At 43.7% G+C, this 18,683-nt stretch overlaps 1 protein-coding gene across 5 annotated transcripts in view; it reads right to left on the bottom strand.

Moving 5' to 3' along the window:
* Nucleotides 1-18,683, bottom strand: part of palld (palladin, cytoskeletal associated protein) — a 62,254-nt gene that overhangs the window by 24,117 nt on the left and 19,454 nt on the right. For 2 of the 5 annotated variants that reach the window (XM_079245090.1, XM_079245094.1), the window contains exons 4-11: nucleotides 16,133-16,193; nucleotides 15,407-15,524; nucleotides 15,268-15,330; nucleotides 6,642-6,783; nucleotides 6,511-6,534; nucleotides 5,865-5,984; nucleotides 3,717-4,194; nucleotides 2,028-2,063 (exon numbers count right to left, since the gene is read on the bottom strand). In XM_079245090.1, the coding sequence (XP_079101216.1) occupies nucleotides 2,028-2,063; nucleotides 3,717-4,194; nucleotides 5,865-5,984; nucleotides 6,511-6,534; nucleotides 6,642-6,783; nucleotides 15,268-15,330; nucleotides 15,407-15,524; nucleotides 16,133-16,193 (1,042 nt within the window). The remainder of the gene's footprint in view (nucleotides 1-2,027; nucleotides 2,064-3,716; nucleotides 4,195-5,864; nucleotides 5,985-6,510; nucleotides 6,535-6,641; nucleotides 6,784-15,267; nucleotides 15,331-15,406; nucleotides 15,525-16,132; nucleotides 16,194-18,683) is intronic. The other 3 variants (XM_079245091.1, XM_079245092.1, XM_079245093.1) reach the window with 3 other exon arrangements.

The raw sequence follows: 18,683 nt of genomic DNA, 5'->3' as shown, positions 1-18,683 counted from the left end.
GAAAACATTTATGACAACAGACAATAATCCCAGAAGCCGACGTCCCACCAGCTTCACCCCAAGATCCGACGGTGGAATCCACAGCAAAACTGCACAAAACCCAGGAGCTCCATCTCCACAGGCCGCAGTCAGCATGTTTAATGTTAAAGTTCACGACAGCAAAATGAGAAAAGGACTGAAAAAGTCTGTTTGGCTTCTAAGGGTTGCCAGAGAGGCTCTTCTCTCTAAAAAGAAAACAAAACCTTGCAAACATTTAGATGACCATTATCTCTGTACACCGAAGTTTTCTAGTCAAACGAGAAGCCAGGTGTGTGACGGCTAAATCCTGACTGAAGCTGGTTCTTACAGCGTGACAATGATCCCAAACACACCGGCAGACGTTCAACATAATGAATGAAAAATGGAAGCAAATAAAAATTATGACTTAAAATACTGACTGAAAAGCAGTGCTGTGACCTTAAAGGTCATTTCATTTTCACACACTTTACCTTTTTTAAAGTCACAGTTAAATATGTGTCGTTGTCATTTCAATGCCTGGTAAGGGCCAGATGATTTATTATTTCCTGATATCTAAAACCTTAGAAATAAGTCACCTTTTTTTTTTTTTCAAGTGTGACTAATTTTAGACCGATACTTGCAGTCTGCTTTCTGTCCCTTCACATGTGGTAAAACAAGTTGCTTTCTCTCAAAACCCTGAACTTGGTTCACATCCAAGCAGACAATCTGAGCCTCTCCCCTGAGAATTTCCGTCGTTTCTTGTGCTGATGTCTGGCATCAACGTCGGGCATCAGACCCAAATACCTACCAACCCTGCTCGCTTTTCATTCAGCCCAGAAAAACAGCAGGTTTGTTTTCACAGCTCAGGTCTCCTGCCGTCCATCCCTTCCTGCCAAGTCACACAATGACTTCCTCCATCTCATCAACTCTGTGTTAACGGAGGCAAAATCATCCCTCACACATGCTTCCAGTCGGTTTTTCCTACGATCTGGAACAATTTATTCTCGACCTGTGATCATGAACACGTCTCTGTAATCCGAGTTAACACGGGCATAATTTTATCTCAGGCAGCTGTCCCTTTATAAAGGAAACCAAGAGCTGTGAAAACAGGTCTAAAACCCCAGAAAGCCTCAGTCTTAAGACTTGAAATCTGTAATAGTTTTGACACATGTTCCTTAAGCTGAGTAAATTGCTCAGACAGATAATAAAACTCAGGGCTACAGACTCCACTGTCTTTATGTAAATGCTATAAAACAAGAGTGCTTTATTTAAATGATCAAGACATGAGGATCATAGTTTCCACCGCTTTAGTTAAATTAGCAGTAATTTGGCTAAATTGCTTGTTAGAAGGACTGATTAAAAAGAGCTCCTTGGTTGTTAATGTTACGACTGGTTTGGTGAACGCAGAAGAAGCTCCAGCCTGCATGCATGGCTGGTGGCACAAGGGGACACAATGAGCTGAATGACAAACGAAGGGGCTTCAGGTCGATTAGGGTTGGCTTCTGTTTGCACAGGCAACTGCAGGAAACCGAGTTCAGTCTGGCAGAAACGTGACCTTTGGATAATGGCTGGGCTGCAGCTTTTTACTGTGTAATTACAGAATTTAAAGTGGTGAAGGCAGGAGAGCGGAGGCTCGTGCTTTCTAATTGCCTCACAGCTGGAAGCTGATTGTTTCTAGTGACTCATTCGTGTTGTAGAAAAACAAAAATATCCAAAATATTTGATAAGGAAAAATAATTAATAAAATCTCTTTTTGAAAAGAAAGAAAGTAAAAATAAAAATCTTGATTTTTTTGGTATAAAAAATAAGTCAAGAGTTTCTGCTCCATCCAGTCAGCTTGTTTACTACAACTTCTGATTGGTGAATCATTAACCCACATTGTGATTATGTTGACAGGTAAAGTTCAATGACTCTGACTATTCAAAACACGTTACATTATGAATTTCATTTTTGGCTCCATGACTGAAACCAACATATGAGGCACAGCTGAGGCTACATCCAGAGCATCACCCTCACAGCCAAATATTTACCTGCAATTTTCTGTCTTCTCCTCTACACTCTCAGCTCTGGAAGTACAGAATTAACAAGTCACAACATTTATTTCAACAGATACGCAGTAGCACCCATTAGCAGGAATCATATCAAATGCACATGCAGAAAACTGGACTATGAAGTGCGAAAGCCGAGCTTTACTGCACCTTAACCAAGTCTGCATGCAGCCCGACTTCAAGCCACAGTGAAAAATAGAAATAAATCCTGATCGGTGCAGGAAAGGAAAGCGTACAGGTGTCCTCTGTTCATGGCGCATCAAGCTAAATGCTAATGTTGTTGTTTGGACTGTTTGGACTAAAAGCTTCAGTGATGGTTTGTTGTTGCAGGTTTAAATCTTCCCAAGTCACATGTATATATGGTCTACTGGATGGATTTTAGCAGTTAGCATCTGTAGCGGTTTCTCCCGCCATCCTAAAGAGAAGAAAACAGGAATGAATTAAAAGCAAGGGGTTGATCTGATAAAGGGAACCAGATAAATGCCTCCTCAGGCTGCAACGAAACACTGGACAATCTTTAACAAAAATCCATCCAACCAAGATGTTCTGGTTGGTTCCCTGATATCAGCTGCTGGGCAAACTGGATTAGGATGAAGGGGATCAATCAACCTCATTTTTATCCATCTTGTCCCAACATTATTAGAGTGAATCCTGGGATGGATAGAATAGATATCAATAGACATCTAAAACAATCTCCATTAGAATACAGGTAACAGTATTAGATATTTATAATGCTAAAGAATAAATATGAGCCTGATAGATGCTGGAAGAACAAGAGGATCGGCTGAAACTGTGAAGATTGATCTTCACATTCAGGAATTTCGGAGCATAACAGAATGATTGTTCATTTAATTGTTTTATAATTCAAATTCCACAAAAGTGGTGGATGAGACTGACCGACAGTCCGACAGTCAAACCCTCAAGACTATCCATCAGTGTGAAAAAATATTCAGATATTCAAGCATGAATCAGTGAGACGTCCCGGAAGCCAGAGGGATTAACTTGCTAACCACATAATGACAACATCCCTGGCTTCAGTCTGAAAGCTTTGTTGCACGCCAGCCTCTCTTTTTCTCATGACTTTTCTCACTCCTTATTTCATCTCAACTTCCAACTAAGAGTGAAAAACAAAAAGAAATGCATTTGCAAAAAAAGAAAAGAAAAAAAAATCCATGCACACAATGCCCATTCCCAGCTGGTTTCACAAAACAGGACTGCTGAGAGTAAAACCATTCACTGCCCGGCTTTCATCTGATAAAAGGGACGTCCTACCTGATCCCCATGCAGCTGTCAGAAAGGTGATCAGGAAAAGAAAAGCACAATGGCTCTGTGCTGGGCTGGGCATGCAGCACGAGGTCAGAGACAATAAGAGGCATCCAGCAAAAGCCACACAGATCTGTTTACGGCCGCAGACAGACAGCAGCTGGCGGATCCGTCCTGGCACACAGGACGCCACGCTGACACCGACAGAAAGGCATGAGACTACTTTGTCTTTAGAAAGTCTGGGATTCCCCGGTTAACATGGGTGAAAAAGCTAAGACACAACACCATCATTTCCACAACACCTCAGCCAGACCTCCCAGTCTGTCTCCCCTCCACGCACTCCCCACCCCACCCAGACTTCAGCCTGGCCTCGGGGCGCAGACACAAGGGGACACAACAGGAACTCACAGCTTTGGTTTCGGCTTGGTAGGCAGTGGAGGACCGTCTTTCCCAGGGGACGGAGACAGCTTCCCTGGGGGTGGAGGTGAGTCTGGTACCATGTAGGCTGGACTTGGGGGTCTGACTAGGATGTCTGTTGTGGTGTCACATGGCGGCGGAGGTGGAGGCGGTGCTGGAAGACTGGTTTCTTTAAGTAAGCTTGGAGGGGACGGTGGATTCAGAGGTTGTCCGTTCTGTTGCGATTGTGGGTCTTTGTCCTTGTCCTCCACCTCGGAGCTGATCTGCACTGGAGGCAGAGCCGACATGCTGGGCCAGATCTCCAGCTCCTTGATACGGAAAGCCTCAGAACCGGGCAGCGGTAGCATCTTGGGTGTCAGCTCCAGGAGGCTGATCTCAGTGGGGGGTGGAGGAGGAGGAGGGAAGGATGCTGCATCCTCAAACCCTGAGCTGTCACCAGACATGCCATTACTTGATGAGTCCTCAGCTGCTGAAGGAAACAAAAAAAAAGTCAACAATGGAAACTGTTTTTACTTCAGTGTTTAGTTTTCTTCATTCTTCCACATAGTTCGCTGCTTGAAGATTGAACACTCACGCACACACTGTCTGATGCTGTTCCTGTTTATTAATGGCGAGCCCTGAGCTGTACATGCACAGGTCTGTCTGAAACACACCGTCTGCTGCTGACGTTGAACTCTCACCCTTTTATCATCCAGACTTAACACTGATACACAAAACAAATGGATCCTCTTGTAAACACACATTAAGCTCAAACCACAGACCTCCTGAGATTTAATGAATTAGAAAGTATTTTAACAGTGACCAAGCCTTGATTCACACTTTTATACCGGGAAACGATTACATTTATCTGGGAGGAATTCTGAATGAAATGTAACCTCATGCAGAGAAAAGGCAACAGAACTGAATGTAAACAGGACAGGCAACACATCTGAGTAATAAATATTAATGGAGGTTTTTTTCAAGTTTTGTTTTGAAGTCTTTAACTTCCTCTTCACTCAGTGATGACATAAACACAACTGTGCATCACACAGTCGTGTAAAGACAGTTTCCTCATGAAGCTTTAAGAAGTGAATGACAACTTAAAGCTTCTTTTAATGTTCTGAGACAAGAGAAAAAAAAAAAAAGTACAACACGCTACATGTTGTTTTCAGGTGCAAAACCCAACTTATGTCCCCATAAAGCAGAAGTTGTGGAATTTCTCAGCCCTGGTAGTCTTTATTTGCAACTACATACAGAATTGATTTTATTGTTTTGTTTTGTTTTTGGTTCACCGGTTTCCACCGTACAGGAGTGTCTCAGACACACGCTTTTTTTTTTCTTTACTGTTATATTATTAGTTAGATGAAGCTGTGCAGTGGTGTGAGCTCTGTTGCTTCACAGCAACCTGCTTCACAAGGTCCTGGTTCAAACCTCAGCTGTGTGGGTATTCTAGCATGTTCTCCCCATGCAAAAATGTGCATTTTAGGTTGATCATTGTTTGCAAATCCTCCCTAAGAATCTCTATGATGGACTGGAGACCTGTCCGAAGTGTATCCAAGGTTCTACCACCCCAGGATTGGAGTGAGCAGGTCTAGACAGTGGATAAATAGTCGGGTCTGTTCAGTTGTTGCCCTGTGATGGACTGGCGAGTTGTCAGGGGTGTATCCCGCCTTTCGCCCACAGACTGCTGGGACAGGCTCTAGCTTCCCCGCAACCCTTCATCAGACTGAGCGGATGGGATAGTGACTGAATGAATGAATGTTCAGTTGTTTTACAGTGTTTTATGTCCAAGTGAGTCAGTTGGAAAGTGTCTATATGGTCCCAGATTTAGCTAAAGTGAAACTTTGACCAACAACTTTCATCTTTATAATTTTCATTCATTCATTCATTCATTTTCTGAACCGCTTAGTCCAATTCAGGGTCGCGGGGAAGCTGGAGCCTGTCCCAGCTGGCTTTGGGCAACAGGCAGGGTACACCCTGGACAGCTCGCCAGGCCATCGCAGGGCTCTTTATAATTTTAATTACTAAATTCATTTAACTACATAAACACTGATTTTTGAAGTTTCTCGTATTTTCCACGTTGTCATACAAACAAACACCACATATTAGGATCTAACAGCTATTTTCAAGGTGCTTCCTCTCGGTTTGTGCTGCACGAACCTGGGGTGACGATGAGTTGGGCTGTGCTGCTGATGGAGCCGTACGGGTTGGACGCTGTGCAGCAGAACAGACCTCCATCCTCTGGAAAGGCCTCGGCTATCACCAGGGTACATATTTCCTCTAATGACAAAAGATGGCACCAACACTGTCAGTGTGTGTGTCTGTGATGTGAGGAAATCAGGTCAACATCAGGTCAACAAGAGGGCAAGTTTTATACACAGAAGCCTGAAGATGACGGATACGTCAAGCAGACGGATGAGTCAGTATTTGGGAGCAGAGAGAAGACGAACAAGTACACATGCAGACGTTCAGGGACGTTCTGAGTGACTCACAACCTGACACAACCTCTCAGTCACACAGGTGGAAAATAGCCACCATAAATGAACACCTGTGCCATTCTTTATCTCATCATGTGTGTGTTTATGTGTTGGATCCCTCTGGAACTCCCTCTGACTGTAGTAGATGCAGCAATGAGAGACACGGACTTATTAACATGTGAACTGATATAGCGATGACTAAAGCTGGAGTTTGGTTTGAGTCTCCAGACAAAGCTTCTTTTCCTTTTACTCGTTTTACACGTTAACTACAGGACAGTAAAATGCTGTTATAACCAACGAGCATGCAACGTGAACCTGAGGCGACATACCTGACTCAGCTGCAGATCGAGGCTCTGATCAGAGGCACAGAGAGGGAAGGAAAATGCTTTGTCAGCATGTATGCGTCGTCAGTTCAATGCAGAAAACGATTCAGCTGCAACAAGGGTCGTCAGTTTCTTACTTTTCTGGAGAATCCGAAAATCGGGAGAGTCGAGGATCTCGTTCCCCTGGCGATACCATCGTACCTGCAGAGGAGGGCTTCCACGGACCCTACACTCCAGAACCACCACCTGTCCCTCTGACGCATGAGCATCCTGCAGGAGCTGCACGGAGAAGGGATTGATGAGGCAGTCGGAAAAGAGATGCGTAGACGCAAATGAGAGATAGATGAAACATGAAAGGATAAATCTGCATCATGAAGTAGATGAGGACAGTGTGAGGATGAAGGTTATGAGCTTGTAAAACAAACAAACCAAAGAAAATTGGCCATGAAAAGCTTCTTCCACAGGAAAACGCAACATTCCAGCTCAAATGGAAAGTTTTCAGACAAGATAAAGTTTCCACATTTTGCAGCAAATCTAAATCAATTGTATCTTCTAGAATAGGATTTACAATCTTACATTCAGTTCAGTTCAGCTTTATTTGTAAAGCAGCACTTCAGAACAACGTCATCTCACTTTACAGACTCATCGGCTCAAGACATTCATTCATTCGTTTTCCAAACCGCTTAATCCAATTCAGGGTTGTCGGGAAGCTGGAGCCTATCCCAGCTGGCTTTGGGAGACAGGCAGGGTACACCCTGGACAGCTCGCCAGTCTATCACAGGGCCGGCTCAAGACAGCCTGGATGAGGAAAACCAACAGATTGCATCGAATCTTGACTTGGATCCATCCTCAGCATACATGAGGTGACAGTGGGAAGGAAAAAAACTCCATTTTACCAGGAAGGAAAACCTCCAGCAGAATCCGGCTCAGGGAGGGCAGCCATCTGCCTGGACTGATTGGGGTGTGTGTTCATACCATAGACTGTATATAAAGAGATGGACGGAGCCTCCGTGACGTCACCCATTGGTTTCTGAAGAGCTGAATTGAGCTCGGGGGGCGGTTCGTACCATCGCCATCTTGGCAGCGTCATGCGCGTCGTCGCGCCCGGAAAATACAAATATGGGCAAAGAGGTGGAGCTGAGAGGGCAGCCGTGAGTGTCATGGCGGATGATTGACATCGAGCGAACTCCAAGCTTTCTGTAGCTATGAGCTTACCGAGCTAACCCCGAGATAACGGGAGCTAACCAACTAACGGAGGTAAGCGGGCTAAAGCTAAGTCATGTTGTTCACCGGCTAAAAACCGCGGTTGTTCTACGTTCTTCTTACTTGAAGCGGGAGATTGGTACCTGACAATCAAAAGGACACGCACGGAAATATGCCGAACTTTGAGATTAAATTACTATTAAATGGGCGAGTGAGAAAAAAAATCACTCCCCCCACAGTTGTCATGAAGGGAAACCTGACCTATTAACCCAAAATGGATTTTTGAACCAGGCAGTAAACATGTTTATTTCTGCCGTGAAGTTGGTCTTTTTAACATGGGAGTCTATGGGGATTGGCTCTGTTTTGCAGCCCCTAGTGGATGAAGGGGGAACTGCAGTTTTATGCACTTCCGCATAGGCTTGCAATTTAACCGCCGGAGGTGGCCGCTTGGTTTATACGTAGACTTGTATGTTTATCCATATATGGCTTTTAGTGCTCGAGCTCCATTTTATCTTGAAGATCTCATAAGCCCATATCTTCCCAGCAGGGTGCTTCACTCTCAGACTGCAGTTTTACCGGTGGTTCCAGAGTCTCTGAAAGTGGGATAGGAGGCAGAAGCTTCAGCTATCAGGCCCAGTTTCTACCCAACCAGCTCCCAGTTTGAGTTCAGGTTTCAGAAACCCTGCCGACCGATGAGATTAGGCTTTAAACTTTCTTGTTTGATACAGTTTATAGTTATGGCTGGCTTGATGACTCTTAGGTATATACAGCTTATTAAAGGCTTAGACTGCTGGGGGGGACATCCCATGATGCACTATGTTTTTCCCTCCACTTTTCTCTCTTTACCCTCCATGAATAAATACATGACATCGCTGTCCATAACTTGTGTTTTTCCTTTTTTTTTTTTCTCATCATGTATTCCTGTCTTAGAGTAATAGATGTTGTCCTGTCCTCTCCAGCCCCCAACCTGTCCAGACTGATAGCTGCACTCCTGGTTCTGGTTCCACTTGAGGATTTTCCTTCCTGTTAAATGGGAGATTTTCCTCGCCACTGTTACCTGTGCATTTAAGATGGGGAATTAAATCAAAGAGAATATTTGATACTGTTTTTTTAAGTAATTATGTTGTATGAATTGGCTTCTAAGAACACAGTTATGAGTTATTGGACCCATGAAATGATTTCTCTGAACTGGATTATAACTGGACTACCATGAATTGGACTATGTCTGTAAAAGCTCCTCGAGGATTGTACGAGTACAACACAAACATGTGAAACAGACGTGCTTTTCTGAATGTCATGAAGAAAATAAACAAGGCTGGATAGGGTTGCCAGACGGCGGTGGTGTGGACGGATGGCTCTAATCCAGTCGTACAGTAATTCTCTGAACTGGAAGAGAGAAAACAAAAACTAAAGCTAGTTTTGCTGTTGTGGAAATCCACAAGAAGGAGAGAATATCTCAGATATAAAGTATTTTTCAGTTTATTTAATCTGCAAAGACGTCAGTCAATCATATGATATGATCACAGCATGATTGTTTGTTATATACCACAGACCAGCAACAGCTGCTGAGTCACATTACTGTAATGTTAGAGTCACATTTAATCCCAGACAAAAAGAAAAAACAGGTTTTAAAGATTTTAAGCATTTTTTGTGGGTTAATGAAAGATTTTCTCTTTTGTTCTTTACATTTTCATTCATCTTTTATTTTTCACATATTCTAATGCAAATAAAAACAGCAGCATGTCGTAACATGTTAATCTACCAGACACAGAAAAACGTCCCATCTGCATTTGTATTCAGACCTTCTACTTTGTTCTGGATTAAGCTTTTATGCCATCTGGGGAAAGGTCCCACAGGCTTGGCACACCTCTGCTTTCAGTTTTTTACACCCATTTTTTCTTGGCAGAAATGTTCAGGATACTAACATAAAAAAAATCTTACCAATACAGTGCTGTAAGAATCCAGCTTCTAACTCACACGCTTGTGGTTTAATCTTGGATAAAGCCTAATTAACACAACCAGCCTGGAATTTCCCTCTGGGCAAATCCGGGACAAATGATGGTGCAGAATATAACCAGAAACCAAAAAGGAAAGTTGTGTTTTGTTTTGTTTTTTTAATCTTTTTTTGTCAGACAAGATAATAATGATGGTGGAAGACACTGAAGCCAAACAACATGTACTGTTCTATTCTGTGGATTAAATAGTAGGCTACAAACCGTCAAAACACGCCACTTGGGTGTGTGTTGCCGATGCTGTGAATGAGGTGTCGCAGAAAGATCTATGGCTGACAGTAAAAAGAAATGAGCTGACCTCAAACAAGAAGAGAGAATCACTACAGGGAACGCTCTGCGTCTGGAATTAATTCTTGTTAACTGATTTACACTCAATTGTCATTTTATTACCTTCACAATTGCTCTAATTCTTGGTGTTATATATTCAACAAGGTGTTGGAGACATTCCTCACTGATTTTATTCCATACTGACATGAAGCATCACACAGTTTCTACACATCCATGATGAGAATCTCCACATCCCAAAGCTGTTCTGTGTTACGGCCGTAAGAAGAAGGAACACTAAAAGAAGCCTGGAAGACAACCTCACAAGGAGATGATTCTCCAGAGTCTGACGCATTTATTCACTGTTCACAGACGGACAATCATGGACCAAACACATAACAACCATTTATGTCAGGGAGAGCCTAGACCAACATAACAAACTAAACACCCCTACCTGCAATGTAAAACGATGACTTACCTAGCCACCAAACAAAAATATGCAAACCTACATTTAACCTATCCTACAGTAACATAAACAAGAGGAAAGGTCCCCATTTGACAAAACAAAAGCACGGTTCTCCGCTTAAAGGCCAATCTGAAGAGAGAAGAAAAAAAAAAAAACTAGGGATCCTACCAAACAACTCTAACAAACAGACAATTTCAGGTGGCCAAAAGGCCCCTATGCACAGATCCTGAGGTCTTTTATAGGCCACTCCCAGACCTGATTGGCTGGAAGAGGCTGCCACACATCAGCACAATAAGGAACACCTGGGAAGGTAGTACAAGGCACAAATGAGTAAAACACATTTCCTGTAACACTCTGTTGGATGTAGATCTGGCGACTGTGGAGGCCGTTGGAAGACAGTGAACTCATCGTCATGGTGGAGATGATGTGAGCTTTGTGACATGGTGCATCATCCTGCTGGAAGTTTCCTTTAGGAGATGCTACACTGTGCTCATAAAGGGATGGACATGGTCAGCAGCAATACTCAGGTAGGCTGTGATGGTCAATTTTTTTATCCATATCAGTCTGGCTTTTGATCCATATCAGTCTGGGTTTAGGCAAGGCTATTCCACTGAAACTGCTCTCCTGTCTGTTACCGATTCCCTCCGGCTTGCCAGATCCACTGGTCAATCCTCAGTCCTGGTCCTGCTGGATCTGTCTGCTGCTTTTGACACAGTAAACCATCAGATTCTCCTCTCCACACTCTCTGAGCTCGGCATCTCTGGATCTGTCCTCTCCTGGTTCTCGTCCTACCTCTCAGGAAGATCTTTCAGAGTGTCCTGGCGAGGAGAAGTGTCCAGCTCACATGAGTTGAAAACAGGGGTGCTTCAAGGGTCGGTGCTCGGCCCTCTTCTCTTCTCACTATACACCTCCTCACTTGGTACAGTCATAAGCTTTCACGGCTTCTCCTATCACTGTTACGCTGATGACACTCAGCTTTCCCTCTCCTTTCCTCCGGATGACACAACCGTCTCAATGAAAATATCAGCTTGCCTTGCTGATATCTTGGCATGGATGAAAGCTTGCCACCTTCAGCTCAATGTGTCCAAAACAGAACTCATTGTCTGCCCAGCCAATCCTTCCATACATCTGCAATTCAGTGTGAAGCTTGACTCTCTCACACTTGTTCCTACGCCTGCTGCCCGGAATCTTGGGGTCATCATGGACGACCAGTTGACCTTTAAGGTCCATGTTGCCTCGGTTGCCGGTACCTGCCGATATGCTCTTTACAACATCAAGAGAATCCGACCGTACCTGACAGAACACACGACTCAGCTGTTGGTTCAGGCTCTGGTCATCTCACGCATTGATTACTGCAATTCCGTACTGGCAGGTCTGCCTGCGTGCTCTATTAAACCTCTGCAGATGATCCAGAATGCCGCATTGCGTCTGGTCTTCAACCAACCCAAACGAGCTCATGTCACTCCGCTGCTAATTGCACTTCACTGGCTTCCGGTCGCAGCACGCATTAAATTTAAAGCTTTGCTTCTGGCTTACAAAACAAAAACTCAAACGGCTCCCGTCTACCTTCACTCCCTAATCCAGGCCTACACTCCCTCTCGACAGCTACGTTCCACCAGTGAAAGACACCTCGTGTTACCACCACAACGTGGGAGCTAGACTATTTTCCTCTGTTGTGCCACAATGGTGGAATGATTTCCCAAACTCTGTCCACTCTGCAGAGTCCCTGTCAACTTTTAAGAGCAAGCTGAAGACTCAGCTCTTCAAGGAGCACTTCAACACTTAGTGTAGCTGTATTTGTTGGAAAGTTGGATAACTTGGCCCAGTTCTTTGCAACAAACATTATGGTATTAATTCTTTGTATTATAACATAGGTGATATTATGGGGTGGGAAGGGAGTAAACAAACAAACAAAAAAAAAGCCAATAGCACTTCATGCAAGGATCTGCATACAAGTGGACATTTCGTGATTGTGTTGTTCTCACTCATATGTGAATCGCTTTGGATAGAAGCGTCTGCTAAATGACTATAGAATAGAATAGAATAGAATAGAATAAACCATGTCATGTTGGTACTAAGGGGACCAACGTGGGACAAGAACCCCCCCCTCCACCATTCCACCAGCAGCAGCCTGAAGCGTTGATCCTGATGGCAGGATGGATCCATGTTGTCATGATGTTTCCAGCAGATTCTGATCCTACCATGTGAATGTGGAGCTGAACTGGAGACTCATCAGACCAGCAACGTTTCTCCATCTTCTATTGTCCAGTTCTGGTGAGTCTGTGTGAATTGTAGCCTCAGTTTCCTGTTCTTACTGACAGGAGGGAACCCGCTGTGGTCTTCTGCTGCTGGAGACCATCTGCTTCCAGGCTGGACGTGTTGTGTGTTCAGAGATGATGTTCTGCATATCCTGGTTTGAACAAGGGGTTATCTGACTTCCTGTTGTCTTTCTATCATCTCCCCTGACCTCTGACATCAACCAGACATTCTGGTCCAGACAACTGCTGCTCACTTGATATTTTCTCTTCTTCAGACCTTCTCTGTAAACACTCGAGATGGTTGTGTGTGAAAATACTCAGACCATCAACCATGCTGCGTTTAAAGTCACTTAAATCTCCCTTCTTCCTCATTCTGATGCTCAGTTTGAACTTCAGCAAGTTGTCTTCATCATATCTACATGACTAGATGGGTTAAGTTGTTGCCACGTGATTGATGGATTAGCTTTTGTGTTAACAAGCAATAAAAAAGTGACCCTAATATAGCGGCCAGTTCGTGCACGTCCCGACATGAAACTCATGCAAAGTTCATGAGACGTTCATTCATCCAAAACTGTGACACTCTTAATGAAAGTAACTTGCTCGGAGATAACATCTTTTCCACATCAAAGACATGTTGTTTTGCTCAAGTCAAACTGTTTGTAGGTCTTTTTCAAATAAAGGAAACACCTGGTCCAAACTCTGGCTGAGTCACACCAGAACATTTACAGTTTCCCAAAAGTGCTTTGATTTTGATCACAGTCTAGTTAAAATGTGGAGCTTTGCTCCAGCCTGACATTCCTCAGCTCCCTTTTTACTAAAGACTGTTTGACTGTGTTTTTTCTGTAGGAAAGACCTCTCAAACTCCATGTTGCAGGAACTCCTCCATGAGAACGCAGATTCAAGTCCAGTTTCCAAACAATCATACAAAAGCATCCACAGAAGCTGCAGTGATGTAAGTGACACACCCACTGAAAAGAGGCCCTGAATTGCCTTAGAATCCCACTACATGTTTGTAGGATTGATATAACTAGTAATACCGGGGCTGGTACGTGCTTCTTGGGTCCGAGCCAGCCATCTGCCTGGACTGATTGGGGGGTGTGTTCATATCATAGACTGTATATAAAGAGATGGGCGGAGCCTCCGTGGCGTCACCCAGAGGTTTCTGAAGAGCTGAATTGAAGCTCGGTGGGCGGTTCCTACCGTCGCCATGTTGGCAGCGTCATGCGTGTCGTCTCGCCCGGAAAATAAAAAATATGGGCAAAGAGGTGGAGCTGAGAGGGCAGCCGTGAGCATCATGGCGGATGATTGACATCGAGCGAACTCCGAGCTTTCTGTAGCAAAAAGCTAACCGAGCTAACCCCGAGATAACCAGCTAACAGAGGTAAGCGGGCTAAAGCTAAGTCACGTTGTTAACCGGCTAAAACCCGCGGTTGTTCTACGTTCTTCTTACTTGGTACCTGACAGTCAAAAGAACACACCCCTAATTTTGCTGAATTTCGAGATTAAATTACTTTAAAACGGGCGAGTTAAAAAAAAAATCCACTCTCCCCCCCCCACAGTTGTCATGAAGGTAAACCTGACCTATAAACCGAAAATGGATTTTTGAACCAGGCTATAAACATGTTTATTTCTGCCGTGAAGTTGGTCTTTTTAACATGGGAGTCTATGGGGATTTGCTCCTGTTTTGGAGCCCCTAGTGGATGAAGGGGGAACTGCAGTTTTATGCACTTCCGCATAGGCTTCACTTTTAACCGCCGGAGGTTGCCGCTTGGTCTGGATGTATGTGTGTTCACTTCACCAGAGATGAATATTGTCTCATTGAGATGATCAAAGCCTGCAAGAGTTTTTAAAAAGAGAAGGATGTAGGGGTGAAGAAAAACAAGGATCCCTTCCTAATGAAGTGGAGAATGATTTAGGGCCTGTTAGGCTGGATGACAGAGAAGGAGACCTGACCCCTGTGGGTTTGGCAGGGCCGTTTGAAGCGCTGCCTCATCCCATCTCAGTCCAGCCATCACAAGACCCACAGGCTCAAGGGGGAGAGGGAGTGGAGGGCTATTGGTGGAGCACTGAGGAGTATGAACTGGAGAAGGAGGAGCGCTCATCAAAGTATGTTTTATCTGACCCCCACTGCTAAAAGCCGCAGCACCGCATGCTGTTATTATGGGAAGTCTGAGTGTATGTATGTCGACCCCTGTGGATGTGTTGCATGCATGATAGCCTCTTTTTATTGTTAGATCCTACTTCTGTTAGTTTAATTTGAGAGGAATCTTAATGTTCTACCAAGTATTTTAAACAATAGCAGGCGACTACATTTGTGGCAACAGTTTGGCTTGAGAAAAAGATTTTCGCTCCACCAGACGAAGAATGATACGAGACCTCTGGGAGGAATTAAAATACCAAGCGGCTGAATCTGTTATGATTGAATGTGAGCAAATCCCTGCAACCAGGTTGCAAAATCTCAACCAGAGGAGTAGATGCTGCAACAGGAGGATGTTAATGATGGTGGCCTGGAAAGTATTCTCACATTTACATGTGTATTATGTTATTTCTGCAGATTTACCTTGGTGAAGAGAGGAGGGCCTGACACCTCGCCACTGTACAGCGATGCCACTGGGCTCTGCATCTAAAACATGAAACACACAGGTGGCGTTGACTGCTTCATATATCTGGTTCCACTGTCCTCTGTCTCGGTGGCTTACCCTCTGTGGGGGCTGTGACATGGACTGGACCAAAGTGGAGCGATGAGGAAGAACCTCAGAGGTTTTGGGGGATGATGAGCGGATTGTTAGGGACATTGAAGTGCTCTTTTTATGCCCTCTAATGAAAAAAATAAAAAAGCAAACCATAAATCAACACACAAGACAAAGAGGAATTCATTGACTTTTTATGCTTTTAGTTAAAACATTACACTCCTAAGAGAAATGTTCTTCTCTGCAATTAAGATGATATCAGTGATCTCCAGCTCTGACGTGTAAACACAAGCGGGAAGCAGAAACAGAAATCAGGAAACACTTCAGATGGATGCAGATTTGTTCCAGAGATAACGATCAGAAAGTTTTAGAGAATTCAGAAGCACTCAGCGCAGATACCGGGGGATGACTGTGGAAAGCATGCCCAGTATATTACAATGTTTTGGCGACTGCAAAGTTAACATGAAAACTCTAAATGGTTTTAAAATTTAGAGGTCCAGGAGACAAATTTGACAAAGTCATTTTTCCCACAGTAACCTTCTGCACCTTTCATTATATGTATTGGCAGTTACGTTGTGGATCAGAGTTCAGGCTCTTTAACAAGCCCTTAAAAAGCTCTTGAAGAGAAACAGGCAATACACTTGATTAGCTGCTGCAGGGCTCAGTTAAACTCTTCATGGCTTCAAGGTTTATTAGGTCACGGGGTCACATGAGGCGATGCACAAAGACACGTACTGAGGCATGGCTCCGGCTCTGGACTTTGCTCCGTCTCCGTCTGAGTCTGATGATGAAGCGCCTGAAAGTGAACAAAAAACAGTAAGGAGGGGTTTTTATATTAGTGTTATATAAACTGAGACATAAACAGCGGATTATAAAAACATACTAACGTTTTTACACGTGTTGTCTGTTGGAATTTATCCAATGAGAAATAAATCTATAAATCAACTGTTTTCTGTTCAATTTATTGACCATGTACAGATGTTGTGAGCGAGAGGTCAAACATCAAAATTAGGACTACACATTTTATAAATCCTTTGAATAAACATTAATCCCTGTCCGTCGTGCATCATTCTGATCCTTTAGCGCTGTTAAGGCTTTTCGACCAAAGAAGAACCGGTGCTGGTGCTACAGCCAGTGCTTCGGTGGTTCAGCTTTGGTGCTAGCAAAGAACTGGTTTTGGTTTTGACCAAAAGAGTCTAGTCGGTGCTGCGTCATTGCTGGCGGGTCACCAAGAACAGAATCGGGATCTGGAAATGTGGGTTTCTTTTGGGTCATCTGATGCTGCTGCGTCCCAGCTCCTTTTTCTGGTCCCCAAAAATCTTCTGTAAAATTTGTTAAACTAATTTGTTCTCATATTATTATTGTTATTATTACTGCATTACTCCATCACTGTACTTGATTGTTGTTATTTATGTATTGCTTCATCACTGGGGTGGGATTATATATAAGCTTATGCTTCTACCCACTTCTTTTGAACAATTTGTCATATGTTTTATTTCTCTTTTTTTTCTTAGATTTGTCATTATGTTCAAATAAACTCTCTAAACCAAAAAGAACATTTTTTTTAACGCTCATATTGCAGGTGACCCTGCAACCAGATGCTGACACACACAATGTGAAGCGGTTCTAAACTCTGGCCCAGCAAAGAATTGGTGCCAGGATAGAACCAGTTTTGAGAATGAGGAGCCGGTGCCTAGGCAGTCGAAAGCCAAAGAACTGGTCTGGCTCTGGCTCCGAACCAGGTCTGGTACCAGATCGGTCGAAAAGCCCTGTGAGAGGTGCACTAGAAGAACAAGAATCTTAAAATCCTCCTGGATGCTGCCCCTTAAGTTTTAGATGTTTCCCTGCTTCTGCACACTTGATGGAATTCACATAGGAGAAAGGAAGCACCTCAGCCTGCAGGACAGTGGTGCTCGAGGACCCAAGTTGGAGATCCCTGCTCTGGAAAGACAGTGCACCAGTTTTGTGCAATGAAAGACCATTCCCCCAGTGCTGCGGGGCATTAATCCAGAAAGCTCAGCATTGAGGGACATTTACATGCTGTACAATGATCTTGGTCAGTTTGGGTATAATTTCTTTTAACTCTTCATTTTGCAGCGCAATGCCAGAACCACTGATACTGATAATGATTAAAAGAAGAAGTTTAAATTTATTGTGGCTTCTGTCACATCAACACATGGTAATCATTAAACACAAGCGTCATAAATGACCCTCAGCTAGCTGAACTTTGTCCTCTTCTCTTCAACAGTGGTTACTTCTAGACTCTGGTTATTCCAAAGGTTGGTGCTAGTTTTATCCATTCAGCAAATGGTCTCGATGTGTTTTTGGTGTCACCACTACATTGGAATACCGGACTGTTTCAGTCGTTTATCTGATGGTTTGAGGCCATGCCAAAGAGTTTGGAGGTAGTCCCTCTTCCTCATTGTTCTGTCCCAGAACATGATGCTACCACCATTAACGGGTAGAACAGCATGCTTGGAGATGTGTACCTCATTTCCTCCAGAAGGGTGTTCTTTCTTTGACCCTGCGGTCAGCTGCAAACTTGAAATGAGCTTAAAATGACCACTCCTTCCCCCCAGGTCCATCCGTTCGCAAGCATGTCGTTACTTTTCACTTTTATGCTGATGACACCCAGATATACATGCCACTGAAGAAAAGTAATGCTTATTGCATAAAACCACTTTTATGTTGTATTGAATAAATTAAAACTTGGATGTCTTTGAATTTTCTTAATTTTAATGATTAAAAAAACTGGGGTATTATTAATAGGCTCTAAAGACGCTTCTTCAGCCTGCCTAGACCTGGGATACATGGGGCAGTATCTTAGGCCCACAGTGACAAACCTCTGTGTGAAACTGGACAGTGCTCTGAAGTTTGATTCCCAGATTAGCGCTGTTGTTAAATCTAGTTTCTTTTAGCTTAGACAATTGTCTAAAGCCAAGCCCCTTGTTTCTCAACATGGTTTTGAGATTTTAATTCATGCTTTTGTTACCAATTGCCTAGATCACTGCAACGCACTTTATGTCGGGCTCAGTCAACTCTTGCCCGACTTACCCATTTCGTTCCGTATTGATTTTAAAATTCTTTTGTTTTTAAATGTCAACATGACCTCGCCCCACTATATCTGTCCGACCTGCTTCAGTCATACACCCCTTCTTGCTCTCTGAGGTCCGCAGATCGTTCCCTGCTGGTTGTCCCAAAAACCAAGCTGAAATCCAAGGGTTGTTGGGCCAATACTGTGGACCTCACCGCTGCTGCGCCTGAGACAGGCGGGGGTCTCTTTCTG

Source organism: Telmatherina bonti, assembly GCF_933228915.1.
Source record: "Telmatherina bonti genome assembly, chromosome: 8".
Classification (NCBI taxonomy): Eukaryota; Metazoa; Chordata; class Actinopteri; order Atheriniformes; family Telmatherinidae; genus Telmatherina; species Telmatherina bonti.
This window is presented reverse-complemented; position numbering and strand designations above follow the sequence as displayed.